This window comes from Schistocerca cancellata, chromosome 5, assembly GCF_023864275.1.
Source record: "Schistocerca cancellata isolate TAMUIC-IGC-003103 chromosome 5, iqSchCanc2.1, whole genome shotgun sequence".
In the NCBI taxonomy this organism is placed as follows: domain Eukaryota; kingdom Metazoa; phylum Arthropoda; class Insecta; order Orthoptera; family Acrididae; genus Schistocerca; species Schistocerca cancellata.
In genome coordinates, this window is record NC_064630.1 from 339,962,634 (window position 1) to 339,985,147 (window position 22,514).

The 22,514-nt window shown below is 44.9% G+C and overlaps 1 protein-coding gene across 23 annotated transcripts in view; it reads left to right on the top strand.

Annotated features, from left to right (window-relative positions):
* LOC126188933 (ATP-dependent RNA helicase vasa) overlaps positions 1–22,514 on the top strand; it is a 135,417-nt gene that overhangs the window by 101,560 nt on the left and 11,343 nt on the right. For all 23 annotated transcript variants that reach the window (XM_049930660.1, XM_049930655.1, XM_049930653.1 and 20 more), the window contains 2 exons: positions 13,120–13,341; positions 22,125–22,301. In XM_049930660.1, coding sequence (XP_049786617.1) covers positions 13,120–13,341; positions 22,125–22,301 — 399 coding nt within the window. The remainder of the gene's footprint in view (positions 1–13,119; positions 13,342–22,124; positions 22,302–22,514) is intronic.

Below are 22,514 nucleotides of genomic sequence, written 5' to 3' on the forward strand. Positions count from 1 at the left end.
CACCCTCTGTGGGGTTGGGGGGTAATAGGCCCACGATATTCCTGCCTGTCGTAAGAGGCAACTAGAAGAAGTCTCAAACGTTTCAGCCCTTATGTGATGGTCCCCTCTTGGGTTTGACCACCATATTTCAGGATTATTCCAAAAGCTGGTGGCCAACCACCAGAAGTCTCTAAGCATTTGAGGGCTCACTTTAATGCAAACATTATGACCTCAAATCGTCCCCCTCCCTGGCCACACCATGGGAGGAACGAAAGGCTGTGAATGACAGCGAGACGTGTTCACCCCGGTATCTAGTTCGTTCGAGAGCTGATGGGCAATTTTTTGTGTCCATGAAGCCTCAGTTCTTCGTAGAACATTTAGAGGACAAGTTTGGGGAGTTGGAGGGCTTGTCAAAAGTGGGGTCCATATAAGTCTTGATAAAAACAGCATCCTCTGCCTCGTCACGGGCATTACTCACTTGTAAGAAGCTGGGGAATGATTCTGTTACTATCACACCCCATAAAAGCTTAAATATGGTCCAGGACATTATCTTCCACAGGGACCTTCTTTTACAGTCAGATGGCGAGCTACGTGCCAACTTAGAGCGACAAGGTGTCCATTTCGTCTGGCGCGTCCACTGGGGTCAGAGGGATAATCAGGTTGCAACTGGTTCCTTCATCTTGGCCTTCGAGGGTGACACATTACTCGAAGGTGAAGGTGGTGATATACTGCTGTGATGTCAAGCCATATATCCCCCCTCCCCCCGCCATGCAGGTCCGGGGGGTAGAATAGGCCCGAGGTATTCCTGCCTGTCGTAAGAGGTGACTGAAAGGTGTCTCTCCCCCTCAAGGGAGTAGTTTGCGCCTGTGTCCGGAGGAGGACGGTTCCACGACGTACATTTGTGGTCATTTTGGTTTTTCGCTTATTCTGGCTTCTTCCTTCCTTTGTTTGGTTCCTTTCTCTGTGCCCTTTTCTCTGTGCCCTTTTCTCTGTGCCCTTTTCTCTGTGCCCTTTTCTCTGTGCCCTTTTCTCTGTGCCCTTTTCTCTGTGCCCTTTTCTCTGTGCCCTTTTCTCTGTGCCCTTTTCTCTGTGCCCTTTTCTCTGTGCCCTTTTCTCTGTGCCCTTTTCTCTGTGCCCTTTTCTCTGTGCCCTTTTCTCTGTGCCCTTTTCTCTGTGCCCTTTTCTCTGTGCCCTTTTCTCTGTGCCCTTTTCTCTGTGCCCTTTTCTCTGTGCCCTTTTCTCCTTAGCTTCTTGTCCACCCTATGGTCTCTGCCTCTCTCCCTTTTTTTCCTCTTCTTCTTTCCTCCCTGTGCGTGCCTGAAGGCCGACCCACGCATTCGCACGCGTAGCCAGTCACGGGGTAACCGGTAATTCCCTGCCCTGGGTAGACAAGTAAGGCACGCACGTACCCCCTGGTACAGGCCAGGCCCATGGAGGGGTGATTGCGTGAGCTGCCACCTTGCGACCATGCCGATTGGTCCCTCCGTCCGTTTCTCGGGAGGTGTGACCTGAGGTGTACACATTCACCTAAGGCGGGAGCGCCCTCTGAGAGGGTCCCCACAAGGAAGGAGTGTGCCATCAGAGACACTGGCAATCATGGGGCATTCCTCTGCAATGGATTTCTCTTCTTCTCTCTTGACTTCTGCACAAAAGCGGAAACTTGTCCAGCCACCAGTGACAAAAGTACTACCGCCTGCCCCAAAGCTCCTCGTAGTTTCTCGATCTGGGGACGGAAAGGATTTTTCATCTGTCAACTGTTTCATTATTCAGAAGGGCGTAGATGCCATAGCCGGACCTGTCAAGTCTTGTACCAGGATGCATAACGGTACCTTGTTGTTAGAAACTGAGAGCACCTTTCAGGCACGAAAGCTCCTTCGGGCCACACTCCTGTACACATTCCCTGTCTGGGTGGAGGCTCACCACACTTTGAATTCGTCGCGTGGTGTGGTATATACTAGATCACTCGACGGATTGACTGACGAGGAAAATCGGTCTTTCCTCGCTGAGCAGGGCGTGACGGCTGCCCATGGGTCATGAAAAAGGTCGACAATGACCTCGTACCGACCCACACACTTTCCGTGACCTTTGATAGTGTTCAGCTGCCGTCGAGCATCAAAGCGGGCTATGAGGTTATTTCTGTTCGCCCCTATGTCCCGACACCTACGCGCTACTACCAGTGTCAGTGTTTTAATCACACCCGCCAGTCTTGTTCTAATGTGGCCAAATGCGTCACTTGTGGCAGGGACACCCATGAGGGTGACTGTCCACCTCTGTCTCGTAGTTGCGTGAACTGTCAGGGTGACCATGCAGCGTCCTCCTGCGACTCCCCCATCTACAAGGATGAACGCTGTATACAGGAAATTTGTGTCAAAGAGAAAGTGTCCACCTCGGCTGCTCACAAGCTATTTGCTAGTAGGAAGCCCACGCTGCTCCCAGCAGGGAAATACGGTACTGTCCTCACCTATCCTCGGCCTACCAGGGAGGTGTCGACTCAGACATGCGATCTGACCTTTAGCGCTACGGTCGTCCGTTCGGCCAGTGCTAAGATCGTCCGGTCAGCGTCTCCTCTTCCTCCCGTTACCCATATGACACAAGCACCTTCATCAGCTTCTTCTAAGACTAAGACCCAGAAGTCAGATGCATGGGCCTTCAAGAAGGAACCGTCCTGTGAAGACTTTCTACGAACCCCGAACTCCCAGCCATCAACCAGTACTTCGACTAAACGACCTTCCAAGAAGGCTCATAGGAAGCAAAGTTCTCCTTCTCTGCCACGGTGCGTTTCTTCTCCTGCACCACCCAGCAGTAGCCGCCCCAGGCCGTCATCCGTTTCACCTGGCTGCACGGCTGGTAGCCGAACATCTGGCCATTCACCGGCGGAGGAAGCTCCCCCTCCTGGCCATCTGAACAAGATGGCCGACGAACCTATTGAACAAATGGACAATGACTGTCCACCTCTTGATAGCTGCGGCAGTGCTCGCTCGAAGCCAGGCCCTCAGTGGCCTTCGAGGTGACCCGTTTTTGCTTCTCCTTTTTCTTTTTCTTCTCACGATGGTACTTCCTCATTGGAATATTCGCGGCATTCTGTCCAACCGAGAGGACTTAAAGTTGCTGCTATGCTTGCACTGTCCGCTCGTCGTAGCTCTCCAGGAAATGAAGCTATGCCCATGCTATCAAATTGACTTTGCACACTATGCCTCTGTGCATTTTGACCTATCCACTGTGGCAGGTGTTCCGGCTCATGGAGGGATTATGTTGCTGGTCCGGGATGATATTTACTACAATCCTATCACGCTGCACACCAACCTGCAGGCAGTTGCCGTCCGAATTACTGTCTCCACTTTTACATTTTCGATTTGTACCGTTTACACTCCGTCGTCTGCCGTTACTAGGGCAGACATGATGCAAATTATTGCTCAGCTACCTGCACCATTTTTGTTGACTGGAGACTTCAATGCCCACCATCCCCCTTGGGGCTCTCCAGTATCCTGCCAGAGAGGCTCCCTGTTAGCAGACCTTTTCAACCACCTTAATCTTGTCTGCCTCAATACTTGCGCCCCTACTCTCCTTTCGGACACAACTCTCACCTATACCCATTTAGACCTCTATATGTACTACCCAACTTGCACTCCGGTTTGAATGGTACGCACTTTCTGATACGTATTCGAGCGACTACTTCCATTGTGTTATCCATCTCCTGCATCATAACCGCTCTTCATGCTCAACTAGTTGCAACATCTCCAAAGCAGACTGGGGACTCTTCTCTTCCAGTGCGACCTTTCAGGATAAAACCTTCGCAAGTTGCGATAGTCAGGTCGCACACCTCACGGAAGTCATTCTCACTGCTGCTGAATATTCCATCCCTCATACTACTACTACTTCTTCTCCACGTCGTGTACCGGTCCGCTGGTGGACTGAAGCATGTAGACGCTTTACGTGCTCATCGAAGTGCTTTACGCACCTTTAAACGCCACCCTACGATGGCAAATTGTATCAATTATAAATAATTGCGTGCACAGTGTCGTCGCGTTATTAAAGAAAGCCAGCTGGGCTGCTTTCACAAGCACCTTCAACAGTTTCACTCCTTCTGTTGTCTGGGAAGCCTGCGCCGGCTATCTGGCACTAAGGTCCACTCACCAGTTTATGGCTTGACGGTCGCGAATGACGTCCTTATGGCCCCCGAGGATGTCTCCAATGCCTTCGGCCGATTTTTCGCAGAGGTTTCAAGCTCCGCTTATTACCACCCTGCCTTCCTCCCCCCGTAAAAAGGCAGAGGAGGCAAGGCCACCTAACTCCACCTAACTTCTGCTCCTCGAATCATGAAAGTTATAATGCCCCCTTCACCATGCGGGAACTCGAAAATGCACTTGCCTGGTCATGGTCTCCGCCCGAGTGCCTGATTCTATACGTATTCAGATGCTAACGAACCTTTCTCCTGCGGGTAAAGGCTTTCTTCTTCGTACTTACAATCACATCTGGATTGAGGGTCATGTTCCCACATGTTGGTGCGAATCTATTGTTGTCCTGATTCCTAAGCCGGGGAAGGACAAGCACTTGCCTTCCAGTTATCGACCCATTTCCCTTACCAGCTGTGTCTGTAAGGTGATGGAACGAATGGTTAACTCTCATTTGGTTTGGCTTTTCGAATCTCGACACCTACTTACCAATGTACAATGTGGATCTCGTAGGTGCCGCTCTGCTGTTGACCATCTGGTTACCTTGTCGACCTTCATTATGAATAACTTCTTGCGGAAGTGCCAGACCGTGGCTGTGTTCTTTGATTTGGAGAAAGCTTAAGACACCTGTTGGAGGGCGGGCATTCTCTGCACCATGCATACATTGGGCCTTCGCGGTCGCCTCCCTTTTTTTATTCGTGCCTTTTTAATGGATCGACAGTTCAGGGTGCGTGAGAGTTCTGTCCTGTCAGACGCCTATCGCCAGGAGAATGGGGTGCCTCGGGGCTCAGTTATGAGCATCGCTCTCTTCGCCATAGCGATCAATCCAGTAATGGATTGCCTCCCAGCTGATGTATCAGGCTCCCTTTTCATGGACGATTTTACCATCTAGTGCAGCGCGCAGCATACATGTTTCCTGGAGTGCTCTCTCCTGCGTTGTCTTGACCGTCTTTACTCCTGGAGTGTCGCCAATGGCTTCCTTTTTTTCTGCCGAGAAGATGGTCTGTATTAACTTCTGGTGCTACAAGGAGTTTCTCCTACCGACCTTACAGCTCGGTCCCGTTGTTCTCCCATTCGTGGAGACAACAAAATTTTTAGGTCTTACATTTGACAGGAAACTTAGCTGGTCTCCACATGTCATATTCGGCTGCCCATTGTACCCGTTCTCTAAATGTCCTCCGTGTTCTCAGCGGTACGTTGTGGGGAGCGGATTGAACTGTCCTACTTTGCCTATATCGGTCGATCGTCCACTCAAAGCTGGATTGTGGGAACTTTGTATACTCCTCTGCACGGCTATCCATCTTACGCCGCCTCAATTCTATACAACATTGGGGGTTACGTCTTGCGATCGGAGTGTTCTGTACTAGTCCCGTCGAGATTCTTCATGCTGAAGCCGGTGAATTGCCACTAACCTACCCGCGCGATATACTGCTTTGTCGATATGCCTGTCGGCTATTGTCAATGCCCGACCACCCGTCTTACCTTTCCTATTTTGACTGTCTCAACCGTCAATACGGGTTGTATGTATCTGCCCTGCTACGCCCTGGAGTTCGCTTTCGTCACCTCCTTCAGCACCTTGATTTTTCACTCCCTGCAACCTTTCGAGTGGGCGAGAGCCAAACGTCACCTTGGCTCCAGGCTCAGGTTCGCGTTCACCTTGACCTCAGCTCGCTCCCAAAGGAGGTTACCCCAGCTTCGGTATACCGCTCCCGGTTTGTCAAACTTCGTTTGAAGATCATTAATACAATCTTCAGTTATACAGATGGCTCTAAGACCAATGACGGTGTCGGGTATTCTTTCATTGTCAGGGCACACATTTTCAAATACCTGCTCCATGGCCATTGTTCAGCTTTCACAGCTGAGCTATTTGCCTTCTACCAGGCTGTTCTTTACATCCACTGCCACCGACATTCTGAGGCTGTGGTCCTCCAGCCTCGGACAGCTTCCCTCCCTGTTGCTCCCGCACCACCTACCTGGGGAGCAGCACTCCCCCCCCCCCCCCCCCCCCCCTCCCCACATCGGGGACACTAGTCCCCACTTCTAAGCCGGAGAAGTGTAAGTCTTCTTTGGCTTCTCTCGCTAGGTAGGGATCCCTTGGGTCACTCCCTTCCCAGGCTCCTACCAATGGCAAACCAGACACTCACCAGTGGCTGAAGAAGCCCCATGTAGCTGGTCGTAAGGCTTTGCGGTCCTTTTCAGTCCTGGAGACTGAATCAAAGAAGCCCTCCCAGCAAGGGCAACCAAAGGAACAACGTGAGAAATGGAAATTGAATACACCTGAGACCAAGGAAATTGCGGTGGCACCCACTCCCCTGCTACCTACAAGCTCTGCGTCTGAGGATGCGGTGGAGATTCTGGTGTCCGCTGAGGACCTGGCCGGTCCTTCAGACATACGGATGTCACTCCCGTCGGTACTCAATCGGCGGCAGCAGGTGACCCAGTGGTGTATCTGCCTCCTCCGTCCCTTCATGCCTTTCTCAGCCATAGACAATGTCGTCCTCCAGTGGAACTGCAGCGGTTTTTTCCACCATCTTGCTGGGTTCCGACAACTTCTCAGCCTTCACCCTTTCCTCTGCATTGCTCTTCATGAAGCTTGGTTTCTGGTGATGCGAACCCCCGCCCTCCATGGCTATAGAGGTTATTATAAGAACCGGGCAGCTTATGAGAGGGTATCTGGTGGCGTCTGCATCTAAGTCTTTCACTCTCCTTACAGCGAGTCTGTCCCTCTACAGACACCTTTAGAGGCTGTCGCTGTTCGGGTGTGGACGCCTCAGGCTGTTACTGTCTGCAGTCTCTATCTTCCACTGGATGGTGATGTCCTGCAGCATGTCCTGGCTGCTTTGATAGCCCAATTGCCGCTACCTTTTCTGTTACTGGGCGACTTCAATGCCCATAACCCTCTGTGGGGTGGATCAGTGGCAACAGGCCAAGGCAGCATCATTGAGCAAGTATTGGCACGGTTCGTCCTTTCTCTTTTAAATACTGGTGCCGTCACATATTTCAGTGTGGTGCACGGCATATACTCAGCCATTGACCTTTCGACCTGCTGCCCTAGCCTGTTACCTTCTGTCCAATGGAGTGTGCATGACGACTTGTGCGGTAGTGTCCAGTTTCCGATCTTTCTGCCACTGCCACAGCATCACTATTCTGGGCACCCCTGCAGATGGGCTATGAATAAGGCGGACAGTGACTTGTTCACTTCCATTGCCACTATTGAGCCTCTTTCCAATGACGCCATTGATGCGGTGGTTCACTCGGTCACCACCGGAATCGTTACTGCCGCAGAATCTTCCATTCCCTGTTCTTCTGGGTCCCCTCGCCGGAGGACTGTGCCTTGGTGGTCGCCTGAGATCGCTGAGACGGGCACTCCAGTGTCACAAGCGGCATCCCTCATTGCCACACCTCATAGCCTTTAAACACCTCCAAGCGCGAGCCTGCCGCCTCATTCGCCAATGCAAGCAGGAGTGCTGGGGAAAGGTATGTCTCCAACATTGGCCTCTGTACCTCTCAGCCTTTAAACACCTCCAAGCGCGAGCCTGCCGCCTCATTTGCCAATGCAAGCAGGAGTGCTGGGGAAAGGTATGTCTCCACCATTGGCCTCTGTACCTCTCCATTGCAGGTTTGGGTCAAGATTAGGCGACTCTATCAGCGTACCTGCGCTTTCACTGAATGGTGCAGTCTGTACTGACTCGGACACAATTGCAAACTGCTTTGCGGAGCATTTTGTTCAGAGTTCTGCTTCTGCGAATTATCCACTAGCCTTCCGCTCCCTGAAAGAGCAGTTGGAATGTTGGAGCCTTTCATTTCACACACCACCCTGAATCATACCATGCTCCATTCAGAGAGTGGGAATTCCAAAGTGCCCAAGCTGTTTGCCCCGATATGTCTCCCAGGCCAGATCACATCCACCATCAGATGCTCAAACATCTCTCGGTGGACTGCCAGCGACTCCTCCTAGACCTTTTGAACCGTATCTGGGTTGAGGGTGAGTTCCTGTCTCAGTGGCGGGAAAGCATCGTAATCCCTGTGTTGAAACCTGCCAAGAACCCACTGGAGGTGGACAGCTATTGCCCCATCAGCCTCACCAACATTCTTTGCAAGTGGCTCGAACGCATGGTGAGCCGGAGGTTGAGTCGGCTACTTGAGTCTCGGGGGCCATATGGCTCCGTCTCAGGATGGGTTCCATAAGGGCCGCTCTGCCACCGATAATCTGGTGTGCCTGGAGACTGCCATCCGTACAGCCTTTGCCTGCTGTCAGCATCCGATCGCCATCTTTTTTTTGACATGCGGAAGGCATATGATACGACATGGCGACGTCACATCCTCTCTACGCTTCATGATTTTGGTCTTCGGGGTCCGCTCCCGATTTTCATACAAAATTTTCTGTCGCTTCATTCCTTCCGCATGCAAGTTGCGGCCTCCCATAGTTCCTCCAGAGTGCAGGAAAATGGGGTAACACAAGGATCTGTCTTAAGTATCTGCCCCTTTTTAATTGCAATTAATGGTCTCGCTGCGGCAGTGGGAACGTCTCTGTTTCCTTGTATGCTGATGACTTCTACATATACTTTAGCTCGACTGGCATTGCAGCTGCTGAACATCAGCTGCAGGGTGCTATCCGCAAGGCACAGTCTTGGGCTGTAGCTCACGGCTTCCAGTTTTCGGCTGCCAAGACCTGTGTTATGCATTTCTGCCGGCAACACACTGTTCACCCTGGGTGACGCACTATTCACCCTTAGCCATGGCTTTATCTAGACGGCGAACCTCTTGCTGTGATGGAAACTCATCGGTTTTTGGGATTGGTTTTTGATACCCGGTTGACTTGGCTCCCTCATATTGGCAGCTTAAACAGACATACTAGCGGCATCTTAATGCTCTTCGTTGGCTTGAGTCACACCAGCTGAGGTGCCAATCGGTCTACCCTTCTACAGCTGTACCAGGCATTAATTCTGTCCCATCTAGATTATGGGAGCCTGGCTTATGGTTCGGCATCACCTTCAACATTGTAGTTGCTTGACCCCATCCTTCACAGTGGGATCTGATTCCCACTGGAGCTTTCTGGACAAGCCCTGTCAACAGCATACTTGTGGAGGCAGGTGTCATTGTGGTTCTGGTGCCAACGATTACTGGCTGATGATGCTACACACATTTGTAGCTTGTCCGGGCATCTCAATTATCATCTCCTGTTCCCTCAGTTGGTCATCAATCTTCCGGAACGGCAGCCCTATTAAGGGTGTACAATCGTGGTTCACGTCAGAGCTCTTCTCTCTGGGCTTGAGGTGTTCCCTCTTCTACCTCTCTTCCGGGCCCCTCTGTGTATACCCCTGTGGTGTGTGCCCTGCCCATGCCTTTGGCTCGATTTGGCACAGGCTTCGAAGGACTGAGGCCCTCCGCGGCCGCTTTCTTTCAATCTTTGCCGCATTTGAAGGCTCTGACGTTGTCTATACTGACAGTTCAATGGTTGCTAATCGTGTTGGTTATGCTCTTACTCTAGGGGATCATTGTGAACAACACTCATTGTCGGCTGGCTGCAGTGTTTTCACTGCCGAGCTGGTCGCTGTCTCTCGCGCCCTAGAGAGCTCCTGCTCAGGCAAGTCCATTGTTATCTGTAGTGACTCCCTGAGAGGTTTACGAGCTATCGACCAGTGTTTCCCTCACTCTCATCTGCTGATGGCTATCCAGGAGTCCCTCCATACTCTTGCCCGTTGTGGCCGCTGTGTGGTCTTTGTGTGGACCCCGGGTCATGTCGGCATCCCAGGAAATGAATGTGTTGACATGCTGGCCAAACAGGATGTTGGTGCACCAGCCTTGGAGATCAGCCTTTCGGAGAGTGACCTCAGGTCAGTTTTGCGGCAGAAGGTACTTTGTGCCTGGGGTGAAGAATGGCGAACCCTTCCCTCACCCAACAGACTTCGGGCCTTCAAGGAGGGTACCAGTGCGTGGCACTCCTCCTCGCGGATTTCTTGCAATGACTGTTGTTCTCTGGTGGCTGCGCATTGGTTGGACCTGGATAACACACAGCTATTATTTATTGTGCCATGAGGATCCACCTTTGTCACTGCGGGTCAGCTTTGATGTTGGTCCACATCTTGTTGGACTGCCCGCTTTTAACTCTGCTCAGGCAGAAATTTGTGCTGCCTGATACGCTTCCTGCATTTTTATCAGATGACATTGTGATGGCAGATTTAGTTTTGAGTTCTATTTGTGGATGGGGTTTTTTGTCGCTTGATCTAAGTGTTTGTCCTTTTTTTGTGTTGTCTGGCCTTTGGACTACGATTTTAGACTGGGGTTTTTAGTGTGTTTCTTGGTGGTTGGCTTTTCCATTTTGTTGCTATGTTCGGCCAACCACTGTCATACTCTGTGTGATTTTAATTCCTTTTTTCTGGTCTCTGTCTTTGTTGTCTTGTGTTGTCTCTTGTCATCTCCATTGTTTGTTCTTATTCTTTGTGGGTGTTTCTAGTTCGTGGAAAACGTGACTGATGGCCCTAATAGTCTGGTCCCTTCAATCCCACAAACCAACCAACCGTTAGTACTGCCCTGCCACGAGCTTGCTCTTAAGGGTGGCAGAACGTGTGCAATAGCAGAACCCAGTCATAGCACTAGTTGTGCCTGCCCATGGGCAAACAAAGGATGCCTGTACTCATGTGGGGCTGCATTGGGGCAGTGTACCTTAACCACTATATTTTTAGTAAATTAAAGATTATCTTCTGAATGCTGCTTAAAAATTCTGCACAAGTATTTCATAGAATAAACATAGTGTGCATCACATGCAATGTAATAAAGTGAAGTATACATCTATTGTAGAACTTGGATGATGGTTCATAACTTCATATGCATTAGAACACTGTAAATCTAATAACTTCCACTTACTTCTGTTTTGCTTCTTGACAGTATTAACAGTGGGGAGTATTCATTTACAAAATCATTACTACTACTACCACCTAAGTGAGCAGGGTGGTTCTTGTCCCTTACAAATGTTTCGTCTTGATACAATAATTTTCAGTCAACAAGGCTTGTCAGTGCTATTGGGGATGTCAGGTAATGCTGATAGTTCTTTTGCTGATGAAACTACGGGTTTGGAATGTTGTAGAACAGTTAGTCCAGTCCTCAAACAGGCAAAAAACTTCTATGGAGATATTCCACACAAGTTGTTAGGTATAAATTGCTGTAATTATTGAAATTTATATTTGATGCGTGGTTTCACAACTGAAACCATCTGCACTTGGTTATAAGCAGTTGTGTAAGCAAAATGTGGTGACAAATGTTGATAAATTTTGATGTGACTGTTTTTAAAATCAGTTTCAATAAACATTGGTTAGTGTCTTGAACATTGTCTAAAATTAATAATCAGTTAGTATATTTCACCTTTCTTGTAGTTGCAATTTGAATTTCAGAAATTGTATAATATTCTAACTAGCAATGGCACTCTCACTGTTCTCACAATTTTAATCTGTTTCTGGTTCAGTTAGACACTTAAACTGTGAACCTCCTCCTAAAATAGCCAGTTGTTTGGCTCTCTGTTGATTGGTGATCTTCTTAGATGTAGTGGTAGTATAATTTTTCCTCGGTGTGTCTTATGCAATATATAAAGTCTCAAGATTCAGACCAATGCTTATTAATCAGAGTAAATTAAATCCAGTTTACTTGGGATTTTTAAAGGAGCACTCTGTTGTGACTATATTATGCCGTGTAAGAATTGAAGTGTCATATTCATTTCAGTTTTGAAGACCAACATTCACCAAAAGTAGCAATCTTGTGTTGCTTAATTCCCATTTTGCCAGTTTTAATGACTTTTGTACTATTTAAGGATACAAATTGTGAATGGTGTTGCAGATCAAAGGATCAGAATTGGCCCTGAACAAAATAGTGCACAGAAATCTCTGAAGCCTGGAGAGATTCTAGGCAGAAAACTTGTGGATCTGAGAAAGAAGTTTCTTACCTTGCTTATACATTACTTTGCGCTTACTTGAAACCATTTGTATATTGAAGTACGTTTGCAAGGTCTCTCTCATCTATCAAAGGAGAAATGGAAAGAAAGCAAATTTGTTAAACCAGGTGGTTTGAAAAATATTTGAGTCCATCTCTGAATCAAAAATGAGTTAGGATGATGATTGCGTTACTATTCACAAAAGTTGTTACTGTGATAGTGAAAAGTGTCTACATAGTTCTTGGGCTCAGCATACTGGAAAAGTTCAGGAACTTAGCCTATTTTAGCCCCAAAGTATCAGGGTCACTGATCGGATGAAAATTGTTGTTCACTTACAGATGTAGAACAGCCAATTCATCTGTATTACGTAAATGATTTGAGGGTGGTAACCAAAGGAAATGCATGAAGTGTACTTCAGTAATGACGTGTTTCACATCTACACTTAACTAGAACTTCTGTCTATATTAAAAATAGAATAATTTTTCATTCCAGTTTGTGTTTCACTAATTTTTGTGGTTTGTAAAAGTTGCATAGATGACTGTTATAGACTGAGGTTGCACAGGATTTCAGTGGCCAAAAAATGTAAGATTTGGCTTTCAGTGGCATGTTGTTTACTCCATAGATTTCACATATTACATCCATGTAGGTTGATTGATGTTCACATACTACTTTGGCTGAGTGACAGTGTTCTGTTCACACTGCTACACTAAGAGTTCCAAGTAGACGTATTGTGGAAGTACAAAGTATGTGGAGGGGAGACATGGTATTGAAGGTGATAACTCATATCTAATAATTGCTGAAAAGGAAACCAAAGTAACAAAGGCATTTAGTAATCTATTTCACATTGTAAGTTAATAGTCGTGAGAATTTCATGCTGTGAAAGTTGAAAGAAGTAATACATTGCAAGTTTTGATACCCTGCATTTCCACATTTGTATTTAATGTTGTGGTTTTTGGAAACATGACAATGAATTTATTTTTCTGAAGTGTGATTGTAATAGAGGTAATGAAGAAAGTTTCTAATTGGTATGTTTTCTATTTTCAGGCTGCCTTCCTTCTGCCTATTATTAATACCATCCTAAATGATCCAAGAGAGCTAGTCATGACAGGGCAGGGTTGTGAGCCCCATGCTGTTATACTATCACCAACAAGGGAACTTGCATTACAAATTTTTAATGAAGCACGGAAGTTTGCTCTCGGTTCTATTGTAAAGTCTGTTGTTGTGTATGGAGGTACTTCAACTATGCATCAAGCCCAACAAGTAGCAGTAAGTTTACTACAAAAACATTACTATTTTTGCTGTTGAATAAACACAAGTGTACACTTTGATAACTTAGGCCATGCAGTAGTGCAATATGAACGTATTATTAATAAGTAGTCCAGTATGAATGCATTTTAACTAATTGAACCATGGTGGGTCTTTCCCATCCATTATTTTTTCATTTGTGCTCCACATCTTCATCTCTTGAGTGTTTGATGCTGACTAATCACTCTGCATTTTGTATCCTGTCACACTTGCTAAGCAAAATATCTTCCTACTTTTCCTCACATTTCTTGTCAAACCCGTAGTCATAGTTATCACAGCCTTATGATCACTGTTGCATTCCCACATGTTAACTGTTTCGTTAAGTTCAGATGTGTTAGTTACTAAACTGTTAACTTTGAGTTGGTTCTCTATCTGCTCAAATTAATTTTCTGACAAGACTTTCAGAATGATGTCATACTAATACCTGACTGGCCCTGGTGGCAGTTTTGAAAGCAGGACTGTCCGTATCTATACTTGGCAAGTTGTTGCCCCCATTACAGTAGCATGACCAGGTAACATATTTATGAAATTCTGCAAGTTCTCTGTGAAGTGCAGTACCACAGCAGTTCCTGACAGTTTGTAAAAGCATGAGAAAGGTAAAAAATGACAATCTTTGAAGTTCATTTACCCAAATGAATTCCGCTTTTGGGACCCATGATAACCTCAGTAGATATTATAGAGTTCTTTATTGCAATAAATATACTGTTTCCATTGGTGGCTGATCTATACTTGCCATAAATATTCCAATTTGAACTTAAGATTTCATTACTGTTCAATTCAGTTTTCAACAGACTTTATTCCTAATAGCTACATGTTACACCAGATGTAGAAGTATGAAACTTGAATTTGGTTGCAATAGTCACACATCTGTTTTGTTTGAACCTGATAAACAACATTTTATTCAAAATAATCTCCATTGCTATTTATACATTTCTCCCACCTCACTTTCAGGCTATGGATACCACCCCAAAAAAGTTGTTCTTTTGAAGCTAACTGGTCAGTGAGCCATTTTCGTACATTTTCATTTGAATTGAAGTGTTGTTCAGCGAGAGCATGCCCTAGTATTTCCCAACTGAATGCCTCGATCATTTCCCAGACACGTTTTGCTTTGTGTGATGGGGTGTTATCAAGGAGCAATATGACCTTGTTTCCTTTTCTCATATTCTGGTCATGTTTCACGTAATGCTAGATTTAAATCGATCACTTGCTGTTGGCAGTGATAAGTATTAACACAACAGGTTTTAGCAGTTCATGTTAGATGGCACTCTTCTGACCCCACCAAACGCAGAGGATTGTCTTCTTTCCGAAACCATTTGGTCTTGCAGTGGATGTCTATGGTTTGCCTGAATTCACCCATGATTTACGATGCTAAGGATTCTCAAAATATATCAGTTTTTCATCACATGCCATTATTCGATGGAGAATAGACTTTTTTCGTTCCTGGTGAGAAGCATTTCACAAGTGGTCTTTTGATTTGCTTGCTTCTATCAATCAGTTTATGTGGAACAGATTTTTCCACTTCCTGCACCTTTCCCATAGCTTTCAACTAAAGAGAAATGGCTTTCTACATCACATTCCATTGTTCTGAGTCCTCATCCAATAAGGCCTGCAATTCGTTGTCTTCTAACTTTTTTGGTGGTTTTGTGCTCTAGTTGTCTCTTGCGTCAAAACCAGCACTTTTGAATTTTTTTAACCACTCGAAACACTGTTTTTTTTTTTTTCCCCAAGAGCATATTCACCGAAAGAAAGATTCGACAAGCATTTGATGCAATTCTGGAGCAGTTTCCTTCAAATAATAACAGAAAACCAATGCTGTCTGCAAGTCGTAGTTCATAGGCACAAAACTCTACATGTTTACGGGTTTGAAACAGGCACCAATGTATGGAACTTCAGTTATTGTGTGTTTGCATTTGTAGTCAGCTGTTACAGGAAGCATATGGCACTGCAGAGATAGTCTCATGGACCCTACTCAGATGGCTAGCTCCATCTATTGGCAAATTCTGGTTTCATACTTCTACACCTGGTAACCTTCAATTAGCAATACTAATTCTGATACCTTTTCTTGGATGCTCCCCGAGTTTATAAATATCATATTAATCTTCTCCATACCTGATCTGTGAGGATGAGCAGTCTCTGAGAACATGTGCCTGATTTAACTTAGATTTTTGGAAAACAGTTTCTCTGGTGTCAATTGGTGGGAAGAGATTTTCAAATCTAAATTACCCCACATACTCTGCTACCCTAATACACATTGCTTGTGTGTAGTGCATGCCTGACCTGAAAGGAACCCAAAAATTCTCCACCCAATAGCAGAGGTAGAGGAATTCGCTTGAGATACCATCACAGTCCTCTGAGCCTCTGGTTCAGACCTTCCACTCTGTTCCAAACCAGAGGCTGTGAATGGCCCTGGATACACAATGCTATGAATACAGCTTAGTCTGCACCCCCACATGTGATGTTAGTTGCTTCACCACCAAATCAACCATCTGCTGAAAGGAGTGAAGGATAGCCCCATAATCCAAGTGGTAGATGTCATTTGTGCCTACATTTGACACTGTTAACCATGGTGGCGATTCTTCTGGAAAACATAAAATTCTGCAGGAATTACATTTTACCTGGGAAGCTCAGGGAACACTGTTTTTTAACCTGGCATTGAAATAGAATATTACTGAGTTTCATTAATGACAGATTTTAAAATACTTAATGTTTCAAAGTGTGTTGATTATACGGATACTATTGCATATAAATTATCGATGTTTAAAAAGTGCAGCAGTTAAACTACTGCAATGGCTGGTATGTAGCTCACCGGATGATGGTCATTATGTGGTATGATCCTGCCCCCCCCCCCCCCCCAAATCCCCTGCTCACCATTAATTTCCATTAATATATTGGGTGCTTCTTTGCACAGCTAGAACTCGTAGGGAATTTGTCTCCTAACGTTGGTGCATTTAATGACTAGCATACCTGCCCTCTGCATTTATCTGAACTGGACAGGCAATATGGCCACTGGGCCAACACAGGCATCCCACACTGGTTCAGAAGTACTGTCAACACTGGTAGCACATTGTATGTGTTGGAGGGGTAAATAAACAGCCATGCAGCCTGTTTCCTCTTTTGCCTTCTGCCCAGTGACACATGAACCCACCACTGTCCACCACTTTAGTGAGGATAGACTGGTCAGATGTTGGGTTTCAAAAGATGCAAGATCAAACAAGTTACCAGGGATTCCACCAGCAGCAAAGGTGTTGCAGATTTCTTCACTAGTGCTCTGTCATCACAGCATTGAGCATTTGCCTTAAGCCAGTCAATCATAGCCAATATAATCCTATTCAATCAAATAAACTTTTTCTCATTTAAACGTAACCTTATTAAAAGAGCAGAAAAAAGAACAATTGAGATAAAAAAACTTAAATTGAAATTGGTAACAAATTTATTCTCAACATTTGATCCATCAACTAACATCTTCAACTTGTCATAGCTTCCAGCTTACAGACAGAAGCCCGATTCTCATTGTGTCTGGTCACAAGCAGCACAGCCCCTTGCACTATTGTACTGTGTAAAAATCATAAGACTTCAGACAAACAAAGCAGTTACGATTAAGTTACTGTCAGACCCTGCAAAAGAGAGAAACTACCCAACTGGTGCTACTGGGCTAAAATTCAAACAAAACAGTCTTGATTGCGTTTCCAGATTTCTGTTCATTAGTGACCAGTTTCGGCCCTTTCGTCAGACCATCTTCAGGCTTCTCCCTGCTATATTGCAGCAATGGAAATGCCTGAAGATGTCCCGAGGAAAGAGGCGAAACTGCTTGCTAACGAGTAAAAATTTGTAAACACTATAAAGAATGTTTTTGATTTTTAGCATTTTATATCGCTCACTGTTTTGCTCCAATTGCAGAATGATTTTGATGCTACTAAGGTTGGAATGTACACAAAATACAAGGAGAATAAACACTAAAATTTGACGAGCAGTGTTCTCACCATAGCCTGATACAGCAAGATCCACAAGCTCCCAAAAACAGATACAAAATTCTGTACTGAGAATGGATTTATCAAATTATCTTTCACTAGAAACTCTACTTTCCTAAGTGCTGCTGCAGTAAATAAACATTTATTTTCTTATGTAGTCTGCCCAGTGTGCTGATCTAAACTATATGCTGTGTACTAACATGAGATTTAAACATAAACATATGGCACTTACGGCAGCGGAAAATTGCATAAGGAATCCACTTAATGCACTTCAGATCTACAAAAAAATAAAGACTTTAAATTTCTAAACAAGAGTCTGCACAGTAAATACACAGGTATAGTGCATAAAAAAACACAAATTGAATTACTGTGCATCAGATAACTGCTACTGCAGCTGCAGGCACTTCTTTTGCGCCATCCTCTGCCGCTGGACTGACCTGGCACAGCTGCCACTTGGTCCCCTTGGCTGAATGCATCAGTTGTACCACGGTTCATCCTGAACCAGAACTCTACTTGGGTTCTCAACACATGGAAGTTGTTGCACAGTCCTGTTTTTAGGCCTCTGTTTTGATAAAAAGCTGCCATGGCTGCTGTTAAACTAAAGACTGTGTGTATGTGGAAGCTCAGCACTATTTGCTTTCTTGCCCACATCTTTTGGCGTATAGATTGTGCTACCATTCCCTGTATTTACTGGACCCTGATCTAATCACGACTGGACTGTCGTTGTGCCTGGCTAATGGTGCATGGAGTCTTTGACTTGGAAATTTTTGGACCTGGTTCATCATTGTTGAGTTTTTGTGGCCACTGGTACCATCCAGACTAACCCTGTTGACAGTCTGTGTCAAAGTGGGTATCTTCAGACAGTACCAGATAGTACCAACACTTGGTTACACATGCAAACACTGTTTGACAATTCCCTAATAATCCAGTGCATCACATCCTTTCTGTGTATGTGGGGTGTTGACCTCCTGATATCTACCCACAGATGTGATTACATTTGGAATGCGTGTCACATCCCTCTTCGATGATGTTTGCTTCTCCTCCCCGGAATGTGCTAACATCACTCCTTGGCTGGTGTCCAAGCCTTGACTTTGGAACAATGTCTTTCAAGGTCCTGAAGCCTTATATGCCCACCCTCTTGATTTTCAGTGTCCGTAGTGCTCAGTTCTTAGAGTTTCAGGGTTCTACCATCATTTACACAGATGGCTCGTAACACAGTGGATAAAATGGGAATAGCTGACGAGGAACACCAGTCATTGCCAGGAACATAGTGTTTTTACAGTGGAGTCCTCCATTTTATTAAACGTACCTCTCTGGACTATGTTTTAATATGTAATGATTCAGTGAGTGGTCTTCAGAACATTGAAGGGCATTACTCATCACCCTGGGATCTCTGCTGTTAGTGATCATCTCACTGTAATTGGTCACACTGACCTAGCTCCCAAGTCATGTGGGTACTTCCATGTAATTGTGCAGTTAGTCTCCCCATTCACTTTGCAAATTCCAAGTGTGGATTTATAGGTGCAAATAACACCAGCTTACGTCCCAGGAGGAGTAGTTACCTTTAGTCGCCTCAGCATTGGTCATATCAGCTAAACAGTACTTCTATTTATGTAGGGAGCTATCCCTGTATTGTTGTGGAGCCTTACAGACAACAGCTGACATCCTGGTGGAATGCCCCGTAGTTATGGGAATTTGTGCTAAGCATGGCATTCTGATATTTGCGTCAGATATTGACAGACAATTCATGTACTGTCAAACTGGTTCTCAGTTTTCTGTAGAAAAGTTTTTCTTTTCAGATATAAGATTTGAAGTTACCAACGGCTAGTGAGGTTGAATTATGGCATTCCCTGCTGCATGCTGGGTTTGGGCGGACCTCACCCACTACAAGTTTGACCAGCTCACTCTTTTAGTCTGTACCTACTCTGTTTAAGATGGTTTTAGATGCTATTTATCTCCTTTCCTGCAAAATCATTTTCTCTTTCTCTGTTGAATAGTGAATGTTCTTTAATGCTGTGACGACATGCGAGCATCGGTGGGATAGCTCTGTATGGGATGACTCATATTGCATGCAGAGACCCGGGGCACCCTCCTGCTACTTCACCTATTTCTCTCCTTTTGTTTCTATCATTGACAGTCCTACTGATGTCCATTACATTTTTAGCCTTCTCACTCTTACTATTATGAATGTGCCAACTAAGACATTCTTAGCTCTTGTGACATAGCTATCTGTTTAGTAGCATGTCACTTCAATACCGGTGCGCAAGTGTGTAGGAGACAAGTACATAGATAAACCGCACTATGCCTAGGGATGTTGTCTATCGGATGAGTGCTATAGGACTTCACAGGGCTGTAACTCTTTCTGCTCTTCATCAAGCTGGTGGGGGATTGGGTGTGGGGTCAGGCTTTCCTTGCCATTGGATGAGCCCTAGGAAATGTCTCGTTTGCTCTGATCTATGTTCTGGCCCTATCCATTCACCTCTGTAAATTCTCTCTCAGATCTGGTATCAATATTGCGTTAAATACCTCAGTCTCATCGCCACTGTGTAGTTCCATCATCGGAACACCTACTTTGCTTCTTTCACCAATTCTAGAAAAACTAATTCTTGTACTCAGGAACTATGGTTAGTTAGCAGCTGGCCTCTACCATGAGATATATTGAAAGGCCAATCCCAAAATTATTTTACACAACGTACAAATGGTGGTGTGTGCACAGTATGTCAATTTCTGTGAAAGGTTGAAGATTCAACATTCTGGATCCACATTGCTTCTGTTTCCCTGTTACCAATCTGAAAACTACTTCTGTGCCTGCTGAGAGTATTTTTGTTCATACAGAATGTCATTGTTAAGTTCATAGAATAAGAGGGGGGAGGAGGATGATGAGAGAGAGAGAGAGAGAGAGAGAGAGAGAGAGAGAGAGAGGGGGGGAGAGAGAGAGAGAGAGAGAGAGAGAGAGAGAGAGAGGGGGGGGGGGGTGGAAAGTTAATCTTACATGCCACGCCATATTTGTTAACAGCACCATTCATGTTCAGGTGGCAATAGTTCAGGCTTCGATGCTGTTAAATAACTGTGCTGCCTGCATGTCCCACCTCATAACACCCTGTGGCGCCCCCCCCCCCCCCCAAAATCCCCATGTGTGCTAGTACTTCCATTGATTACAGAAGTAGTGTCAGTGGAAGAATGTGGCAGGAATACTAACAAACTAAAGTTGGTGAAATAAGTTGTCATAGGAAACATCCTTTCTGTAACGTAGGTAGAAAAGAGTACTATAAACATTGAGAAAAAAAAGCTCTGTCCCTATAACAGGCACCACCTCCATTGGGAGGATTCAACAGTACAGTGTTTTAAATTTACTTTCTATTATGCGCAGACTTCTATTCACTTGCATTTTATATTCCGTTAAGAGGGCAGCAGTTTTTTCAATAGTGATTCGTCAATTTTAAATAAGAATGTGAAAAAGTCTGAAGGTTTTGTGTGCAGTTGGGACACTAGCACAAGTTGTAGGATAGATTATTCTGTCTTGGGTGGTGTAGTTTCTGAAGTACATGTAATCATATTCATCAAAAACACTGATAATCATGGTGTTGACTTCCCTAAGTCTTTTGTCATGAAAGCTACTGATTTCTTCGGAATGTTGATTGGGTCTGCCATTTTACAAAGATACTACAGCAGCAGAGAGCTTCATCACAGAAGTACAAGACTTGTTGTCAAATGAAGGCTGAAAGAAGTCAGATGTGTGCAAGGAGGCCAATATAAGTGTTCAGTGAATACAGATGTAAAATTTTGTCAACATATCTAACCAAAAAATCCTGAGTAGTTCGATCTTCATTAAATCAGTAAGTGCCTCTATATTCCCTAGTCTATTATTCAGTGACAATACTGTAACTGAAGTAGAATATGGAAAGCCAGAATGGCAAAGTTAATCTTGTTTCACTGTGGGAGATGAACAAGATTTCTCCCTTCAGTCATTACAGACTGGTGGGATTGAAAAAAGTGATCACAGAATAGGAAATGAACTGAAATTGCTAATAAAGGGAAAGGAAGCAGGACTAGTTGTGGTACCTGTGAGATTATACCATGACTGCTAGAAGGGAACAGTCATTGAAGCAGTGACGAACAGGAAGCGATGGGAATAATGTGCTATTCCAGTTTCCAAGAATGGTTATCGGACAGATGCAAATAATTCTGTAGCTTCTGCTTATGTCCATATGATGTAAAATTATTGAACATGTTTTGTGCTTGTGCAATAACCTTTTTGCACAAGGAAGATCTCATGCCTAAAAATGTTGATTTTGCAATCTGAGATCTTTCAAAGCTAGAGTTGGTGCTGTATCTCTTTCCTGGAAGACGTTTATTGGCTGCATGCTATGGGCAGTGAATCAAGAAAACAAACTATTGTAAAATGTACAGGAGTGAGCCAACAAAAGCGGAATGACAACAGAAAAGGAGTAGCAGAAAAAGCAGATACCTCGCTGAGATTCATTGGAACAAATCTTTAGGGAATGTGATTACTCCACAGAACATGATTACAAAATATTTAACTGATTATTCAGTATAGCTTGTCAGTTTGTGACCATTAAGTTAGACTAACGAAAAAGAATATTTAACATCTTATGCCTGTAGAAGTCAAAGCATAACAACCCTTTATCATAAGAACAGATGAGAAGATTCAACAGATTACATTTCTCCTGCTGTTAATAGTATATTCTGTGTGTGGTTTTTTTGTGTGATATGTTTGTTTTTTGTGGAGTGAAATTGCTTAGCTTTTTGTTGCAGAGGGGCTGCCATATTCTTGTAGCAACCCCAGGTAGGCTTATGGATTTTTTGAACAGAGGTCGTGTGAACTTCCAGTCTGTCCGCTTTGTTGTACTTGATGAAGCAGATCGTATGCTAGATATGGGTTTCCTACCAGATGTTGAGAAGATGCTGGAACACCCTACAATGGTTCCTACGGTAAGCACCTTCAATAATTAGTAATATGTTGCAGGATTGTTTTTTGTTAATTTGTGAATAGAACATTGAATGTGCCGCAGTTGTCCTTAAAATATAATAGTTAGAATTGGATTCTTACAGGTGACAACTTCACTTAATGGGATAAGTGTGGTGAAAGTTCGAAATCGAAGGTACATTTTTAGGTCATTGCTTGAATGTCACTGAAATGTCAGA